This window comes from Heterodontus francisci, chromosome 34 (assembly GCF_036365525.1).
Source record: "Heterodontus francisci isolate sHetFra1 chromosome 34, sHetFra1.hap1, whole genome shotgun sequence".
NCBI lineage: Eukaryota > Metazoa > Chordata > Chondrichthyes > Heterodontiformes > Heterodontidae > Heterodontus > Heterodontus francisci.
In genome coordinates, this window is record NC_090404.1 from 5,136,910 (window position 1) to 5,155,313 (window position 18,404).

An 18,404-nucleotide genomic window follows, 5' to 3' on the forward strand; every position below is an offset into this window, starting at 1 on the left:
ATTTCTACCCTCTCCCCCTTCTGCTTGTAAATGAGGGTGATGATGCCTTTTCTCATGGATTCTGACATGCTACCGGCCAGGAGCATACTCTCGTATACTTCCAGCAGGTCCGGGCCGACCCAGTCCCACAGGGCCGAGTACAACTCGACCGGTAAGCCGTCGCTCCCGGGAGTTTTACTCGCCTCGAAAGACTCGACGGCCTTTGTCAGCTCGTCCAGAGTTAGCGGCTTGTCCAGTCCCTCCCTCCTGCTGTCATCTAAGACCTCTGTGATAGATGACAGGAAGGACTGGGAGGCTCTGCTGTCTGTGGGCTTCGCGTCATACAACCCAGCATAAAAGGATTTGATGATCCTTAGTATGTCGGACTGCGAAGACGTTACCGAGCCATCTTCTTCCTTCAGGCTGCTGATAACAGAGCTCTCTCTGTGTACCTTTTGGAAGAAGTAACGCGAGCACGTCTCATCCTGCTCGATGGAGCGGACTCTGGACCGGAAGATGATCTTGGAGGCCGGGAGATCACCTCACCAACTCTAACATGCGGTAAGGCCAACAGGAGGTGGGACAGCTACTTGAAGGGGTCTGGTCACACGCCACCCTTTTTAGCCTGTCTGGTTTTGAAACAGTTTCAGTTGGAAGGAGCAGCGTGTACGGGAAAGCAGCTGCCTGGAAGCTGTGCACCTGACCATCTCCCGGGCATGCCCGCAAGAAGAATTCAGGGAAAAAGCCTGAGTCTGAAAAGAGTCTGAAAAGCAGAAAGAAAATCTATTTCTGCTCTCTGCCAGTTTCTCTCTCGTCAAAAAGGGTGATATCAGAAGCTAAGCTGCCTCTGCTTATCTCCGAAATGCAAAAGAAAGTTTAAGAGATTTCCTAAGTCTCCTATCCCACTGGGCATTTCCAGTCAGTTAATTCCAGCTTTGGACTTTATGTTAGTTCAACAAAATGGACTCTGGTTTCAATTGGGACCCCCGTCAGTTTGTAGTTAAGCGATTTTCTACTTGGTAAATGTCCTTGCCCTTTTGGATGCCTTTACCCTTCCTTGTATGTTTGTGAGCGTGCGTTGTGAAGTTAACCCACTCCCAAGTTTAAGAGTGTGTGTTAATAAACCCTACTTTTTTTTCAACCTTTACAACAGTGTTGTTGCAGTCCTTAAAGTCAGGGTTCACAAACTGAGGGAGAGGAGAAATACACCATCTTCTTTTTAAAAAAGGGAAAAATTAAAATCACAATCTGCTTATGGACAGGTTGTTAAAAATATAGAGAAATTTGTTTTCAAAATTAACTACCTGTTCGTAACACAGTTAAATTATCTGAGGGCTGATAGGACTCTCTCTCTCTCTCTCTCTCTGTATTGTTGTTAAAGAATAGGATCAGACCTATCCTAAACCATCTTTTCTCCAATTCAATTCCTTCTTGTATATATATTTCACATTGACTGTTCAATCTGTGTTAATAGATGAATTTATCCAACTGGTTAAATCACTCTGATCCCCCCTTATGCTGGTCCCCGAACTACAGTTTGCTCCAATCAGTAAATTTCAGATAACAGGAAGTCCCCTATTCTGTATTTCTCTTTTTGAAATAATTCTGCAAACACCAGAGTCCCAGCCGAGTTCCCTGCAGAATTCTTCTCTTTTCTATGAACAAACTACTTCTAACTTCCAGTTTAACATCAAAGGAAAACCAGATCGATTTAATATTTAATTGTAACCAATTCACAACCATTCACCACTCCAATAATCAGCAGAAAAAGCAAATCTTACATGAAAAACATTTGATTGGAGTTCAGTGGGTTCTGATTCTCACATTGCAAGCTAGCTTATTTCCAGAGTGCAGTCTGAGACTCGGGCCTGGAGTTTCCTCTCGTCAGCACAATCTCACTGCCACACAAGTCCACACAATGTTTGAAACTTCGTAAATTGTTTGTGCCCAGACTGCACGTCCCTCTGTGTGAAAATGCCGAGGAAACTCCGAGCCTGGATGTGGTGTACAGGGAAGTTCAACTACTGCTGGATACAACTGCAGTATTATTGCCTTTAAAGCAACATCATTCTGTACAACTGAGGCCATTGATCTGTGTCTAATTATTTCTGTCAAGTTCCAGTTACTATCCTCCAGTCCTCATGGAAGGTCACACTGTTATACACCTAATGATATCCAGAATGCTGAAACCAACATTGAGAAAAACACAAAGATAAAATGACTACAGCTCAGCTGAGTATCAGTAACATTTTCAGTATTAAATTTTATTTATTTTGTGTTTATTTTGGCCATTTTTGGGTTTATTCAAATACATCAGTTTTTCTTTTCTTTAATAAAAACACAGGAAAATTGGTGAAAAGCAGAAATTCCAAGTATCACCTCAACCTTGTCATTCTGAATCACAGGCAAGGCCATCTCTGTTCACCTCTTTGTATCTCTCATCATTCACATTCTCCTTCCTTTTGTGTCCACCCTGGAAATAAACTCTCCCCAAGTCACTTACAACTGCTCTTTCAAACTCTCAATTGGTTTAGTCATTCATTACCAGAGCCACACATCAAGCTCTATCTGGCCCTGCTCTCCTCTTCCAAAACTGCTCACTATTTCAGGATCATTCTTGAAAGCAAAGATAACCCCAGCTTCATTTCTCCACCACCGTCTCCTTAAACCTCTCTCACCTGACCTCAAACAAGTGTAAGGAGATCATGGATTTCTTTGTCACTAACACTGAGACCATCCATTCAGCTGCATCCTCCTCTTCTCCACCAAGGCAAACATCCCCCGAGGTTCCCTCTTCCCTCACCCTGAACCTGTGGCTTGGTCTAGTTTCTCTCCCATCATGTCCTATCCAAGCTCATCTTATCCAGGAAACCCACCTCCCTCTCTCTCACTCCCATTCCCACTAAACTGATCAACCAACTTCCCTTCCTGGCCCTCGTGTTAACTGACATTGTAAACAGTTCCCTTTCCTCAGGTATATCCTGCTCCCTTTTAAAACTATCACCCACCTCCTCAAAACCTTCATCCTCAACCCCTCTGTCCTTGTAAATTACCACGTCATCTTCAACCTCTCATTCTCTAAAGTCATTGAATGTCTTTCTGCCTCTGAAATCCGTTCCCACCTTTCCCGTAACTCCATGTGTGAACATTTCCAATCAGGTTTCCATCCCTACCACAGCACTGAAGCAGCTCGAATCCATGCCACAAAGAACATCCTCTGTGACTGTGGGACACTATCCCTCCTCATAGTTCCTGACCTCCCAGTCGACTACAGCATCCTCCAACGCCTCTCCTCCACTGTCTAGCTGAGTGGAACTGACCTCACTTGGCTCCACTCAGACCTATCCAATCGTAACCAAAGACTCTCTAGCAATGGCTTCTCTTCTCACCACGTTACCTTTGGAGTTTCCCAAGGATCTATAGATGGCCCCTTCTATCCCTCATCTATCTGCTACCCCGTGGTGCCATCATCCGAAGACATGACACCAGGTTCCACATGTACACTGATGACAGCCATCTCTACCTCACTACCACCTCTCTTGACCTCTCCAGTGCTTCTGTGTCATCAGCCTGCTTATCTATTAGAGTAATCGAGATATACAGCACCGAAACAGGCCCCTCGGCCCAACAAGTCCGCGCCAACTATCAACCACCCATTTATACTAATCCTACATTAATCCCATTTTCCCCTCTCAAATCCCCACCTTCCCTCAATTCTCCTACTACCAACCGACACTCGGGGCAATTTACAATGGCCAATTTACCTATCAACCTGCAAACCTTTGGCATGTGGGAGGAAACCGGAGCACCCGGAGGAAACCCACGCAGTCACAGGGAGAACTTGCAAACTCCGCACAGGCAGTACCCAGAACTGAAACCGGGTCGCTGGAGCTGTGAGGCTGCGGTGCTAACCACTGCGCTGCCCCATTATTCAATGCTCTACTGTCTGACCTCCATCCTGCTTAAACCGGAGCTCATCCAAACTCTGCTGCCTTTTACCCCAACCATCACAAAGTCCCACTCATCCATCACTACTGTGCTCACTGACCTACAATGGCTCCAGGTCCACCAATGCCTCCATTTTAAAATTCTCATCTCGGGTTCAAATCCCTTCAAGGCCTCACTCCTCCCTATATCTGTAACCTCCTCCAGCCCTACAACCCTCAGAGAACTCTGCATTCCTCCAACTCTGGCCTCTTACACATCCCTCACTCTCTCTGTCCCATTGGCTCTGCCTTCAGTCATTGGCCCTGAGCTCTGGAATTCCCTCCCTATATCTCTCTGACAGTCGACATCTCTCCTCCTTTAAGACCCTCCTAAAAACCTACATCTTTGACCAAGCTTTTAGACAGCCCTCCTAATATCCCCTTCTTTAGCTCAGTGTCAGTTTTTGTCTGACTTGTCAGTTTAAGCTTCTGAGATGCACCTTGGGATGCTTTCCTACCTTAAATGTGCAATGTAGATGACAGTTGTTTTTAAAATCACATTACAACAGACTGGGAAGCTGGTATTAAAATAATATCTGGGTACATGGAGTTAGGTTGCAGATCAGCCATGATCGCATTGAATGGCAGAACAGGCTCGAGGGGCTAAATGGCCGACTCCTGTTCCCATGTCATAGGAACATAGGAAGCTAGGAACAGCAGTAGGCCATTAAGCCCCTTGAGCCTGTCCCGCCATTCAATGAGATCATGGTTGATCTGCGGCCTAACTCCATATACCTGCCTTTAGCCCATATCCCTTAATATCTTTGCTTAACAAAAATCTATCTCAGATTTAAAATTAACAACTGTTCTAGTTTCAACTGCTGTTTGTGGGAGACAGTTCCAAACCTTTACCACCCTTTGTGTGAAGAAATGCTTCCTAACATCTCTCCTGAACGGTCTCATCCTAATTTTTAGACTATGCCCCCTAGTTTTAGAATCTCCAACCAGTGGAAATAGTTTATCTTTATCTAGCCTGTCTTTTCCTGTTAATATCTTGAAGACTTCGATCAGATCACACCTTAACCTTCTAAATTCTAGCGAAAACAGGCCTAATTTGTGTAATCTCTCCTCGTAACTTAATCCCTGTAGTCCCGGTATCATTCTTGTAAACCTACGTTGCACTCCCTCCAAGGTCAATATATCCTTCCTGAGGTGTGATGTCCAGAACTGCTCACAGTACTCCAAGTGGGGTCTAACCAGGGTTTTGTACAGCTGCAGCATAACCTCTGTCTTTATGCTCCAATCCTCTAGATATAAAGGCGAACATTCCATTAGCCTTTTTGATTATTTTCTGCACTTGCTCGTGGCATTTTGAAGATCTATGCAACTGAACCCCCAAGTCTCGTTGGACATCCACTGTACTTAACCTCTTCCCATTCAGAAAGTACCCTGCTCTATCCTTTTTTGGTCCAAAATGGATAACCTTACACTTGCCCACATTGAAATCCATCTGCCAGTTTTGCCCACTCACCTAGTCTGTCAATATCTCTTTGCAATTTTATGCTATCATCTAGACTGTCTACAATGCCGCCTAACTTTGTATCATCAGCAAATCTGGATATATGACTTACTATGTCATCATCCAAGTCGTTAATGAATAATGTGAATAATTGAGGCCCCAACACAGATCCCTGCAGGACACCACTCATCACATCCTTCCAGTCAGAGTACTTACCCATTATCCCCACTCTCTGTTGTCTACCACTCAACCAACTTTCTAACCATGTCAATAATTTGCCCTCAACTCCATGGGCTTCTACCTTAGTTAACAGTCTCTTTTGTGGGACTTTATCAAATACCTTCTGGAAGTCCATATAAATAACATCCATAGACATTCCCTTGTCCAATACCTTAGTCACCTCTTCAAAAAATTCAATGAGATTTGTCAGGCATGACCTTCCCATCATGAATCCATGCTGGCTGTCCTTCATTAACTGTCCCTAATAAACATGGAGTCAAACATAGCTGATGAATGGAAAGTCATGGGAGAACTGGGGACAAGGCAGTGCAACAGGAAACCAGCACTTGAGCAGAATGAGGGGGGAAGTCTGGGGAGAAAGGACATTGGAACTGGAGTGGGTCATTCAGCCCATCGAGCCTGCTCCGCTGTTCAATACGATCATTGCTGAAATTGGGCTTCAATTCCACTTCAATTCGCTCCCCATATCCATTGATTCCCTGCAAGACCAGAAATCTATCTATCCCGGCCTTAAATGTATTCAATGATGGAGCATCCACAACTCTCTGGGGGAGAGAATTCCAAAGATTCAGAACCCTTTGAGCGAAGTAATTTCTCCTCATCTCAGTCCTGAATGATTGACCCATTATCCTGAAACTGTGTGCCCGTGTTTTAGATTCCCTGACCAGTGGGAACAATCTCTCAGCTTCTACCCTATCAAGCCCTTTCAGAATCTTGTATGTCTCAATTAGATCACCTCTCATTCTTCTAAACTCCAGAGAATATCGGCCCAATTTACTCAGCCTCTCATCATCGGACAACGCTCCTCATCCCAGGGACCAATTTAGTAAATCTTCACTGCACCGCCTCCAGTGCAAGTATATCCTTTCTTAAATGTGGAGGCCAAAACTGTACACAGTATTACAGGTGCCTGTACAATTTAATAAGGCTTCTTTATTCCTGTATTCCAAACCCCTCGCAATAAAGGCCAACATACCATTTGCTTCCCTAATAGCCTGCTGCACCTGCATGTTAACTTTTTACGTTCCTTGTACGAGTACCCCCAAATCTCTCTGAACATCGACACTTACCAGTTCCACACGTTTATTTTTACAACTAAAGTGAAAAACTTCATACTTCCCTACATTATACTCCATTTGCCATCATGTTGCCCACTCACTTAACCTGTCTATATCTCTTTGCAGCCTTTCTACGTCCTCCCCACAGCTTACCTTTCCACTGAGCTTTGTATCATTAGCAAACTTAGATACATTACTCTCTGTCTCTTCATCCAAGTCATTAATATGGAGTGTAAATAGCTGAGGCCTCGGCACTGATCCTTGCGGCACCCCACTATTCACTGCCTGCCAACTTGAAAATGCCCCATTTATGCTCACTCTCTGTTTCCAGTCTGTTAACCAATCCTCTATCCACGCTAATATATTACCCCCAAAAGCATAAGCCCTTATCTTGCTATTAATCTTTGATGTGGCACCTTATCAAATGCCTTTGAAAATCCAGGTATATTGCATCTACTGATTCCCCTTTATCTACCTTACTAGTTACATCCTCAAAAAACTCGAATAAATTTGTCAAACAGGATCTCCCTTTAGTAAAACCATGCTGACCTGTTCTGATCATACTATGCTTTTTCAAGTGCAATGTTAAGACTTCCTTAATAATAGTTTCCAGCATCTTCCCAATGACTGATGTTCGGCTAACTGGCCTATAGTTCCCTGTTTTCTCTCTCCTTCCTTTCTTGAAAAGCCATGTAACATTTACCAACTTTCAATCTGACGGGACCATTCCTGAATCTAAGAAATTCTGGAGAATCACAGCCAGTGCATCCACTATCTCTGCAGCTATCTCTTTTAGAACCCTAGGATGTAGACCATCTGGTTCTGGGGACTTGTCAGATATTAGTCCCTCCAGTTTCTCCAATACTTTTTCTCAACTGATATCAATATCCTTAATTTCCTCACTCTGTTTAGCCCCTAGGTTACTGCCTATTTCTATCCCACTTCTGCACAGGTCAGAGCATAGTCTCTAAATGTTCCCACTTACTGACACAGTCAATCGGATACACTATTTTTCTCAGAATAGAACACACTAACCAGGTTTCTTTACTTTTTTAGCTTGACTATAAATTCCTTAATAAAAAAAATTATTTTTAACAGTAGAGTTACTTTCAAAAGAGTAGAAACAACACTAACTATCAGAATGAACAGGTTCAGTCCTGGATGTGATTAACAGCAACAATAACAGCAGAATCCAATTAAAAGTGTGCAAAGGAATCCCAGCCAAGCCCGAATGCTGGATCTGGAAGTCCGACCTGACACGAACCCGACATGTTGTTGGGGCCCGTCGGGGTCGGGTCGGGTCGGGTGGCAGGCCTTTACCCATGTACTGATGTAAAGGCCTGCTACCCGACCTGACCCCGACGGGATCCGACGACACGTGTCGGGTTTGGGCCGGGTCATGTTGGGCTTCCGGGTCTGGCATTCGGACTGGGGTCGGGTTTCCTTTGCACACCTTTAATTCCAATCCCTGCAGTCACTTGTGAACTCGCTGGTGTCTCAGCAGGTGGGATGACAAAGTGAATCCCTTCCCACACTTGTGGCAGGTGAACGGCCTCTCCCCAGTGTGAACTCGCTGGTGTCTCAGCAGGTGGGATGACTGAATGAATCCCTTCCCACACTCGGAGCAGGTGAACGGCCTCTCCCCAGTGTGAACTCGCTGGTGTCTCAGCAGGTGGGATGACTGAATGAATCCCTTCCCACACTCGGAGCAGGTGAACGGCCTCTCCCCATTGTGAACCCTTTGGTGTCTCAGCAGGAGGGATGACTGAATGAATCCTTTCCCGCACACGGAGCAAGTGAAGGGCCTCTCGCCAGTGTGCACCCGCTGGTGTGTCAGCAGGTTGGATGAAGAAATGAATCCCTTCCCACACATGAAGCAGGTGAAGGGCCTCTCCCCACTGTGAACTCGCTGGTGTATCAGCAGATTGGATGAAGAAATGAATCCCTTCCCACACACGGAGCAGGTGAATGGCCTCTCCCCAGTGTGAACTCGCTGGTGTGTCTGCAGGGTGGATGACAGTGTGAATCCCTTCCCACACTCTGAGCAGGTGAACAGCCTCTCCCCAGTGTGAACTCGCTGGTGTCTCAGCAGGCTGGATGAAGTAATGAATCCCTTCTCACACACGGAGCAGGTGAACGGCCTCTCCCCTGTGTGAACTTGCTGGTGTCTCAGCAGGCTGGATGAATTAATGAATCCCTTCTCACACACAGAGCAGGTGAACGGCCTCTCCCCAGTGTGACTGCGCCGATGAGTCTCCAGCTGGGATGGGCAACTGAATCCCTTCCCACAGTCCCCACATTTGCACTGTTTCTCCATGGTGCGGGTGTCCTTGTGAGTCTCCAGGTTGGATAATCAGTTGAAATCTCGTTGACACACAGAACACATGTACAATTTCTCCCCACTGTGTGATGTTTTTTCAGGCTGTGTAACTGGTTAAAGCTCTTTCCACAGTCAGTGTACTGGAACACTCTCACTCGGGTGTGTGTGTCTCGGTGCTTTTCCAGTCACACTGATATCTGAAATCTTTTCCCACAGACAGAACAGACAAACATTTCTCCTTCCACATTTAAAGGCCAGTGATATTCAGGCCTTGATAAATCGAGTGACTCTGTCAGATCTTCACATGATGTTTGGTTTGAGTTTCTTGACTGTAAACTATTTCCTTCTAATACCCTGTAAAAGGAGTTTACAAAAGTCATCACTGTCAGTACAGGATAGAAATTCAGAACAGACAATTCTAGTTTCTATGGAACATTTTTTCCTCTCTTGTAACCCCAAAGCTGTAAATCCCTGTCCCACAAACTCTCCCTCCTCCCTGCACTGAAATCCAAACCCATCGCATCATCTCTTTCCTCCACTGTCAGTTTTCTCCCTCCCTCTACTCTGACTGGGTTCAGTTCTCCAGCCCCTGTGTTGCAGAGTGAGAATCAAATCAATGAGTCAATGATTTTCTCTCCTGGTCACTGGGACCTTGAGGCCCCGCCCATTCTTGTGTCGTCAACGAGATGGCCGCGCATGCGCCCTACTTCCTGTTCAATCAGGATGGCGGCCATCAACCTGGGCCTATTCCGGGAAAAATCCCCAGAGCTCCAAACGTGGGACCTGGAGGTTCTTATGCGGGACTTGCGGCCTACACCAGGTGTTTCTGAAGTTTCACCGCCCACCCACCGGCTCTATCCCTCCCCTGCGCCCCGCCGACTCTCACCCGTTAGAAAAGCGTCTCCAGCGCTCGGACAACTCTGATCAAAGTGAAACTGCGCATGCTCCAGATACAGTCCAGCACCCTCCCCCGCGCCTGCGCTTTTGTTCTTTCCCCTTTCATTTTGCTCCCCCCACCTCCCGGGGCTTTTATGGTAACAAATGCAAAGTATTCATTTAATACCTCAGCTATGCCTTTCATGCATAAATCCCCTTTTTGGTCCCGAAACGATCCCACTCCTTTTATCACCCTTTTCCTATTTATTCCCTTTCATATTAGCTGCCAGTCTCTTTTCATACTCTCCCCTTGCTTCTATTTGCTTTTCACTTCCCCGCTGAACCTTCCATGTTCAGCCTGACTCTTGGTTGCATTATCCAGTTGACATCTGACAAAAGCACACTTTTTCTTCTTCATCTGCATCTCTACCTCTTTCTTCATCTGGGGCATCTGGATTTGTTTTACCTACCTTTTCCCCTTCGTGGGAATGTACCTTGACTGTGCCCAAGCTATCTATTCTTTAAAGGTAGCCCATTGTTCAGCTACCATTTTGACTGCCAGCCTTTGATTCCAATTTATTTGGGTCAGATCCATTCTTGCCCCATTGAAGTTGGCTTTCCCCCAGTTAATTATTCTTACTCTGGATTGTTCTTTGTATTTTTCCATAGTCAGCCTAAACCTTATGATACAATGATCACTATCCCCTAATTGTTCCCTTACTGACACTTGATCCACTTGGCCCACCTCATTCCCAAGAACCAGGTCTAGCAGTGCCTCCTTTCCCATTGGACTGGAAACATCCTGCTGTTGAAAATTTTTCTGAACACATTCTAGGAAATCTTGCCCCTCTCTGCCATTTACACTGCTGCTATCCCAGTCTATATTCAGATAATTAAAATCCCCATTATAATTACTCTATAATTCCTGCACCTCTCTGTAATTTCCTTACAAATTTGCCCCCCTACATCGTTCCCACTATAGACTACACCGAGCAATGCAATTGCACCTTTTTTTGTTCCTAAGCTCTATCCAAATAGATTCTGTCCTTGGCCCTCTGAGACATCCTCTCTTTCCAGCACTGCAATGTTCTTCTTAATCAAAACTGTCACCCCTCCCACTTTCCTTCCTTTCCTGAACATCTTGTGTCCAGGAATATTTAGTACCCAGTCCTGCGCTCCTTTGAGCCAGGTCTCTGTTATCACCACAACCTCATACTTCCACATGGCTATCTGGCCTGCAGCTCACCAATCCTGCAGCTCACCAACCCACTCAGCTCCTGACTTCATTACTGCCTTGGTTCAAACATGCACAAAAGAGCTGAACTCAAGAGCTGAGGTGAGAGTGACTGCCCTTGACATCAAGGCAGCATTTAACAGAGTATGGCATCAAGGAGCCCTAGCAAAACTGATGGGAATCGGGGGAAAATACTCCACTGGTTGGAGTTATACCTAGTGCAAAGGAAGATGGTTGTGGTTGTTGGAGGTCAATCATCTCAGCTTCAGGACATCACTGCAGGAGTTCCTCAGGGTAGTGTCCTAGGTCCAACCATCTTCAGCTGCTTCATCAATGACCTTCCTTCAATCATAAGGTCAGAAGTGGGGATGTTCGCTGATGATTGCACAATGTTCAGCACCATTCGCGACTCCTCAGATACTGAAACAGTCTGTGTAGAAATGCAGCAAGACCTGGACATTACCCAGGCTTGGGCTGTTAAGTGGCAAGTAATATTCACGCCACACAAGTGAAAGGAATTCACTCAGGCCAGACAGCAGGGTTTATTTAAGTGAAAAACACAGTTTAGTGAGAAAGGAAATGCAGTGGATGTTGTAGAATGATAGAAAATTTAAGGCACAGAAAGAGGCCACTTGGCCCATCGTGTCTGTGCCAGCCAAAAAATGATCCACCTATTCTAATCCCACCTTCCAGCATTTGGTCTGTAGCCCTGCAGCTTATGGCACTTAAGGTGAATATTCAGACTCCTTTTGAATGAGTTGAGGGTCTCTGCCTCAGCTACCTTTTCAGGCAGTGAGTTCCAGACCATCACCACCCTCTTGAGTGAAAAAGTTTTTCCCATCTCCCCTCTAATTTTTCTACCAATCACTTTAAATCTATGCCCCCTCGTCACTGACCTCTCTGCTAAGGTGAATAGGCTCTTCACCTCCACGCTATCCAGGCCCCTCAAAATGTTGTACATTTCAATCAGATCTCCCCTCAGCCTTCTCTGTTCCAAGGAGAACACCCCCAACCTATACAATCTTTCCTCATAGCTGCATTTTTCCAGTCCTGACAACATCCTCGTAATCTCTTCTGTACCCTCTCTAGTGCAATTACATCCTTTCTGTAATGAGGTGACCTGAACGGCACATAGTACTCAAGTTGTGGCCTAACCAAAAAGTTATACAGTTCCAGCATAACCTCCCTGCTCTTACATTCTATACCTCGGCTAATAAAGGAAAGGATTCTATATGCCTTCTTACCCACCTTATCGACCTGTCATCAGGGATCTGTGGACATTCACTCCAAGGTCCCTTACTTCCTCTACACTTCTCAGTATTTTCCCATTAATCGTGTATTCCTTTGCGTTGTTTGAGCTCCCCAAATGCATCACCTCACACTTCTCCAAGTTGAATTCCATTTGCCACTTTTCTGTCCATCTGACCCGATTATCAATATCTTCCTGCAGCCTACAGCTATCCTCCTCGCTATCTACCACATGGCCAATATTTGTCTCATCCGCAAACTTCTTGATCATGCTCCCGACATTTATGTCCAAATCGTTACTATACACCACAAAAAGCAGGGGACCCAGTACTGAGCCCTGCGGAATGCCACTGGAAACAGCCCTCCAGTCGCTAAAACAGCTGTCAACAATTACCCTTTGTTTCCTGCCACCGAGCCAATTTTGTATCCACCTTACTGCATTCCCTGGATCTCATGGGATTTTATTATTTAACCAGTTGCCATGTGGAACCTTGTCAAGAGCTTTGCTAAAATCCATGTAGACCACATCAACTGCAGTACCCTCATCTATCTTCCTTGTTACTTCTTCAAATAATTCGATCAAGTTGGTCAAACAACATCTTCCCTTAACAAATCCATGCTGACTCTCCGTCTCCCAGAATAGATTCCAATAATTTGCCCACTACTGAGGTTAGATTGACTGCCCTGTAATTATTTGGTCTATCCTTTGCTCCCTTTTTAAACAGAGGTATAACGTTAGCAATTCTCCAATCCTCCGGCACCACACCTGTATCCAGTGAGGACTGGAAAATGATGGTCAGACCTTCTGCTGTTTCCTCTCTTGCTTCTTTTAACAGCCTAAAGTACATTTCATCTGGCCCTGGTGATCTATAAACGTTCAAGGATGCTAATCCCATTAATACATCCTCTCTCCCTATGTTTATCACATCCAATACTTCACACTCTTCCTCCTTAACTACAATATCTGCATCGTCCCCCCTCTTTTGTGAAGGCAGACACAAAGTATTCATGAAGAACCACACCAATATCTTCCACTCCTACACATAGGTTACCTTTTTGGTCTTTTATGGGCCCTGCTCTCTCTGTAGTTATCCTCTTACTCTTAATGTATTGATAAAACATCTTTGGGTTCACCTTGATTTTGATTGCCAATATTCTTTCATGCCCTCTCTTTGCTTTCCAAATTTCCTTTTTGATTTCACCCCTCCACTTTCTATACTCCTCTCGGCTTTCTGTATTACTGAGTTCTCGGTGTCAGACATAAGTTTTCCTTTTCTGCCTTATCTTACCCTGTAGGCTTCTTGACATCCTTGGCCGCCTCACCCTTTTTCTTTGTGGGAACATGTTTACCCTGAACCCCTTGAATCTCCCCTTTGAATGCCTCCCACTGTTCTGCCACTGATTTACCTTCAAGTAGCTGTTTCCAGTCCACTTTCGCTAAATCACTCCTCAGTTTAGTAAAATTAGCCTTGCCCCAATTGAGAACTCTAACTCCTGTTCTATCTCTGTCCTTTTCCATAATTATGTTAAAAGTGACTGATCACCAAAATGCTCTCCCACTGCCACTCCTTCCACCTGTCCATTTCCTAAAACTAAGTCTAAAACTGTGCCCTCTCTCGTTGGACTTGAACAAAAATGTTCTCCTGAATGCACCTCAAGAATTCTGCTCCCTCAATTCCTTTCACACTAAAACTACCTCAGTTAATATTGGGGTAATTAAAATCCCCTACTATTACTGCCCTATTGTTCTTGCACTTCTCAGAGATTTGCTTACATATCTGCTGTTCTATCTCCCTCTGACTGTTTGGGGTCTATAGTACACTCCCAGCAATGTGATTGCCTCTTTTTTGTTCCTTAGTTCAATCCATATGGCCTCATTTGATGAACCTTCCAGTGCATCTTGTAGATGGTACACACTGCTGCCATTGTGCGTCGGTGGTGGAGGGAGTGAATGTTTGTGGAAGTGGTGCCAATCAAGTGGGCTGCTTTGTCCTGGATGGTGTTGAGCTTCTTGAGTGTTGTTGGAGCTGCACCCATTCAGGTAAGTGGATAGTATTCCATACACTCCTGACTTGTGCCTTGTAGATGGTGGACAGGGGAGTCAGGAGGTGAGTTACACACCACAGTATTCCTAGCTTCTGACCTGCTCTTGTAGCGAGGATCTTCATATGGCTATTCCAGTTAAGATTCTGGTCAATAGTAATCTCCAGGTTGTTGATAGTGGGGGATTCAGTGATGGTAATGCCATTGAATGTCAAGGGGAGATGATTAGATTCTCTCTTGTTGGAGATGGTCATTGCCTGGCACTTGTGTGGCGTGAATGTTACTTGCCACTTATCAGCCCAAGCCTGGATATTGTCCAGGTCTTGCTGCATTTCTACACGGAGTGCTTCAGATCTGAGGAGTTGCGAATGGTGCTGAACATTGTGCAATCATCAGCGAACATCCCTACTTCTGACCTGATGATTGAAGGAAGGTCATTTATGAAGCATCTGAAGATGGTTGGGCCTCGGACACTACCCTGAGGAACTCCTGCAGTGATGACCTGGAACTGAGATGTTTGACCTCCAACAACTACAAGCATCGTCCTATTACGTTTCCCACCAGTGGAGAGTTTTTTCTCTCATTCCCATTGACTCCAGTTATGCTAGGGCTCCTGGATGCCATACTCTGTCAAATGATGCCTTGATGTCAAGGGCAGTCACTTGCACCTCACCTCTTGAGTTCAGCTCTTTTGTCCATGTTTGAATCAAAGGTGTAATGAGGTCAGGAGCTGAGTGGCCCTGGAGGAACCCAAACTGAGCGTCACTGAGCAGTTTATTGCTAAGCAAGAGCCGCTTGATAGCACTGTCAATGACACCTCCCATCACTTTACTGATGATTTGAGAGTAGACTGATGGGGCAGTAATTGTCCGGGTGGGATTTGTTCTGCTCTTTGTGGACAGGACATACCTGGGCAATTTTCCATATTGCTGGGTAGATGCCAGTGTTGTAGCCGTACTCGAACAGCTTGGCTAGGGGTGTGGCAAGTTCTGGAGCACAGAGTACTACTGCTGGATTGCTGTCAGGGCCTTCAGTCATTTCTTGACATCACGCTGTGTGAATCGAATTGGCTGAAGTCTGGCATCTGTGATGCTGGGGACTTCAGGAGGAGGCCGAGATGGATCATCAACTCAGCACTTCTTGCTAAAGATTGTAAAATTGTTGCAAATGCTTCAGCCTTATCTTTTGCACTGATGTGAAGGACTCTCCCATCAATGAGGATGGGGATATTTGTGGAGCCACCTCCTCCAGTTATCTGTTTAATTGTGCACCCCCATTCACAGCTGAATGTAGCAGGACTACAGAGCTTAGATTTGATCCATAAGTTATGGGGTTGCTTAGCTCTGTCTATTGCATGCTGCTTAGGCTGTTTGGCATGCCAATAGTCCTGGGTTGAAGCTTCGCCAGGTTGACATGTTATTTTGAGGTATGCCTGGTGCTGCTCCAGGCATGCCCTCATGTACTCTTCATTGAGCCAGGGTTGGTCCCCCGGCTTGATGGCGAAGGTAGAGTTGCGGATATGCCGGGTGATGAGGTTATAGATTGTGGTTAAGTACAATTTTGCTGCTTCTGGTGGTCCACAGCACCTCATGGATGTCCAATTTTGCATTGCTAGATCTGTTTGAAATCAACCCATTTAGCATGGTGGTAGTGCCACACAACACAAGTAGTGTGAATAGGGGATATTCCCTTCCGCACAGAATGCTGGGTAACAGCTCCGCCATTGCAAAAGCCTGTCCTGGATGTGATTAATAACCACTTTGTGAACTGTTTTGATCCCCTCATCGAGTTACACTTGCCTCTGAGGGAGTGCATTGAAGGTTCACTGGACTGATATGGGACCTTGGGCTTCATAGATAGAGGCAAAAGCAGGAGGTTATGCTGAAACTTTATAAATCTCTAGTTAGGACCTAACTGGAGTATTGCGTCCAGTTCTGGTCACCACACTTCAGGAAGGATGTGAGGGCCCTTGAGAGGGTGCAGAGGAGATTTACCAGAATGGTTCAGGGGATGGTGGATTTTAGTTACAAGGCTAGGTGGGAAAAGTTGGATTTTTTTAGGATAAATGAGATTAAGGGAAGATTTAATAGAAGTGTACAAGATTATGACAGGCTTAAATAAGTTAGACAAGGAAAAACTGTTCCCATGAACAAATAGTGCTCGGACTAGGGGACACAGAGATTGACGGTTTTGGGCAATAGATGCAGGGGGAATATGAGGAAGCACTTTTTTACGCAGCGGGTGGTAATGACCTGGAACTCGCTGCCCACAAGGGTGGTGGAAGTGGAGATATCAGTGACTTCAAGAGGAAGTTAGATGGCCATCTGATATAAAGTGTTATTATTGACTATCCCTCACAGGTGAGGACGATTGTCTTCCATGAGTCTGAAGATAGCTGGTGAGGCCGATTCAGGCTCTACAGACTTTTTGGTATGTTGGATATTTGTTGAGACGTGGGATGTCTGGTTGTGTATTATTAATTCAGGTTATGGCTTCTTTCTGCTGCTTTCGCTTTTCCTCTTCATTTTGTCATCGTTGGGATCCATCTGATTCTGTCCAGGGTGATGGTCTCCCGGGAGTTGATGTCAATGTTGTATTTTTTCTTGTTGGCTTTCAGCACACCCTTGAAGTGCTCCTTTTGTCCTCCTCTGGTGCGTCTGCCCTGCCTGAGCTGGGAGAATAAGACCTGCTTTGGGAGCCTGGTATCTGACATCCAAACCACATGGTAAGGATGTCCTCCAAAATTCATCACCATCCTTTGCCTGCTTCATGATGATATGTGAGCGTAATCCTTAGGAACAGATCCATTACAGACCCCTTTGAGGTTAAGACAGGTATTAAACAAGGTGTCATCACCTCAACTCTTTCCTCGATCTTCCTAGCAGCCATGCTCTGTCTGACTCGAGACAAGCTCCCTGTTGAAGCCACATATTTACTGAATGGACAATGAGTTATTTAATCTCTGGCAATACCAATCAAAATGAAGACCACTCCGATTTCAGTCATTGAGCTCCAATATACTGATGATGCTGCAGTAAGTGCTGTGTCAATAAAGGATCTTCAGAGAATTGTTGACATATTTACCGAGGCATATGAGAAGATGGGACTTACACTCAACATTCAGCAGACCAAAGTCCTCCATCAGCAAGCTCCAAATGCACACGCCCCAGCCCCATTGATTAGACTTCACGATGAGTACCTGGAAAACGTGGAACACTTCCAGTGTCTTGGAAGTTCCCTTTCACAGAGGGCTGACATTGACGAAGAAATCCAGCATCACCTGAGAGAAATAGACCTGCAGGGCTATGGGAATCGAGCTGGAAGGATGGGACTGACTGCATAGCTCTGTGGAGAGCTGGCATAGACTCAATGGGCCGAATGGCCTGCTTCTTTGCCATGAATGACTCTGAGTATGATTCTTAGCATGTGCGTGAGGAAGAGGGAGAATCGTTCTATAAGGAGAGATTGAGCAACCTAGACCTACATTCCCTAGAATTTAGAAGAATTTGAGGTGATCTCTTTAAAGCATATAAAATTCTTAAGGGTATTGAGTTATGAAGAAAGGTTGGAGAAGCTGTGACTCTTTTCTTTGGTGAAGAGAAGACTGAGAAAAGATTTGAGAGAGGTGTTCAATGTCATGAGGGGGCTGGACACAGTAGAGAGGGAAAAGCTGTTCCCAGGCGTGGAAGGATTGAGAACGAGAGGACACAGTTTTAAAGTGATTGGCAAAAGCAACATGAGGAAAAACTTTTTCACTCATCGAGTGGTTAAGGTCTGGAATGCGCTGTCAGGGTGTGGTGGAGGCTGGAGGCAGGTTCAATGGAGGCATTCAAAAGGGACTGTAATCTGAAAGGGAAGAATGTGAATGGTTACAGGGAATGGCACTGAGCGAATTGCTCATTCGGAGAGCCAGTGTGGACACAAGGGGCTGAATGGCCTCCTTCTGCGCTGTAACAATTCT

At 45.4% G+C, this 18,404-nt stretch overlaps 1 protein-coding gene across 1 annotated transcript in view; it reads right to left on the bottom strand.

The window, feature by feature from the left end:
* Nucleotides 1-2,227: 2,227 nt before the first annotated feature.
* Nucleotides 2,228-18,404, bottom strand: part of LOC137348534 (zinc finger protein 850-like) — a gene marked incomplete at its 5' end in the record, with an annotated part of 32,185 nt that continues 16,008 nt past the window's right edge. The window contains 3 exons of the mRNA XM_068013838.1: nt 2,228-9,075; nt 15,353-15,414; nt 15,746-16,060. Of these exons, the coding sequence (XP_067869939.1) occupies nt 8,197-9,075; nt 15,353-15,414; nt 15,746-16,060 (1,256 nt within the window). The remainder of the gene's footprint in view (nt 9,076-15,352; nt 15,415-15,745; nt 16,061-18,404) is intronic.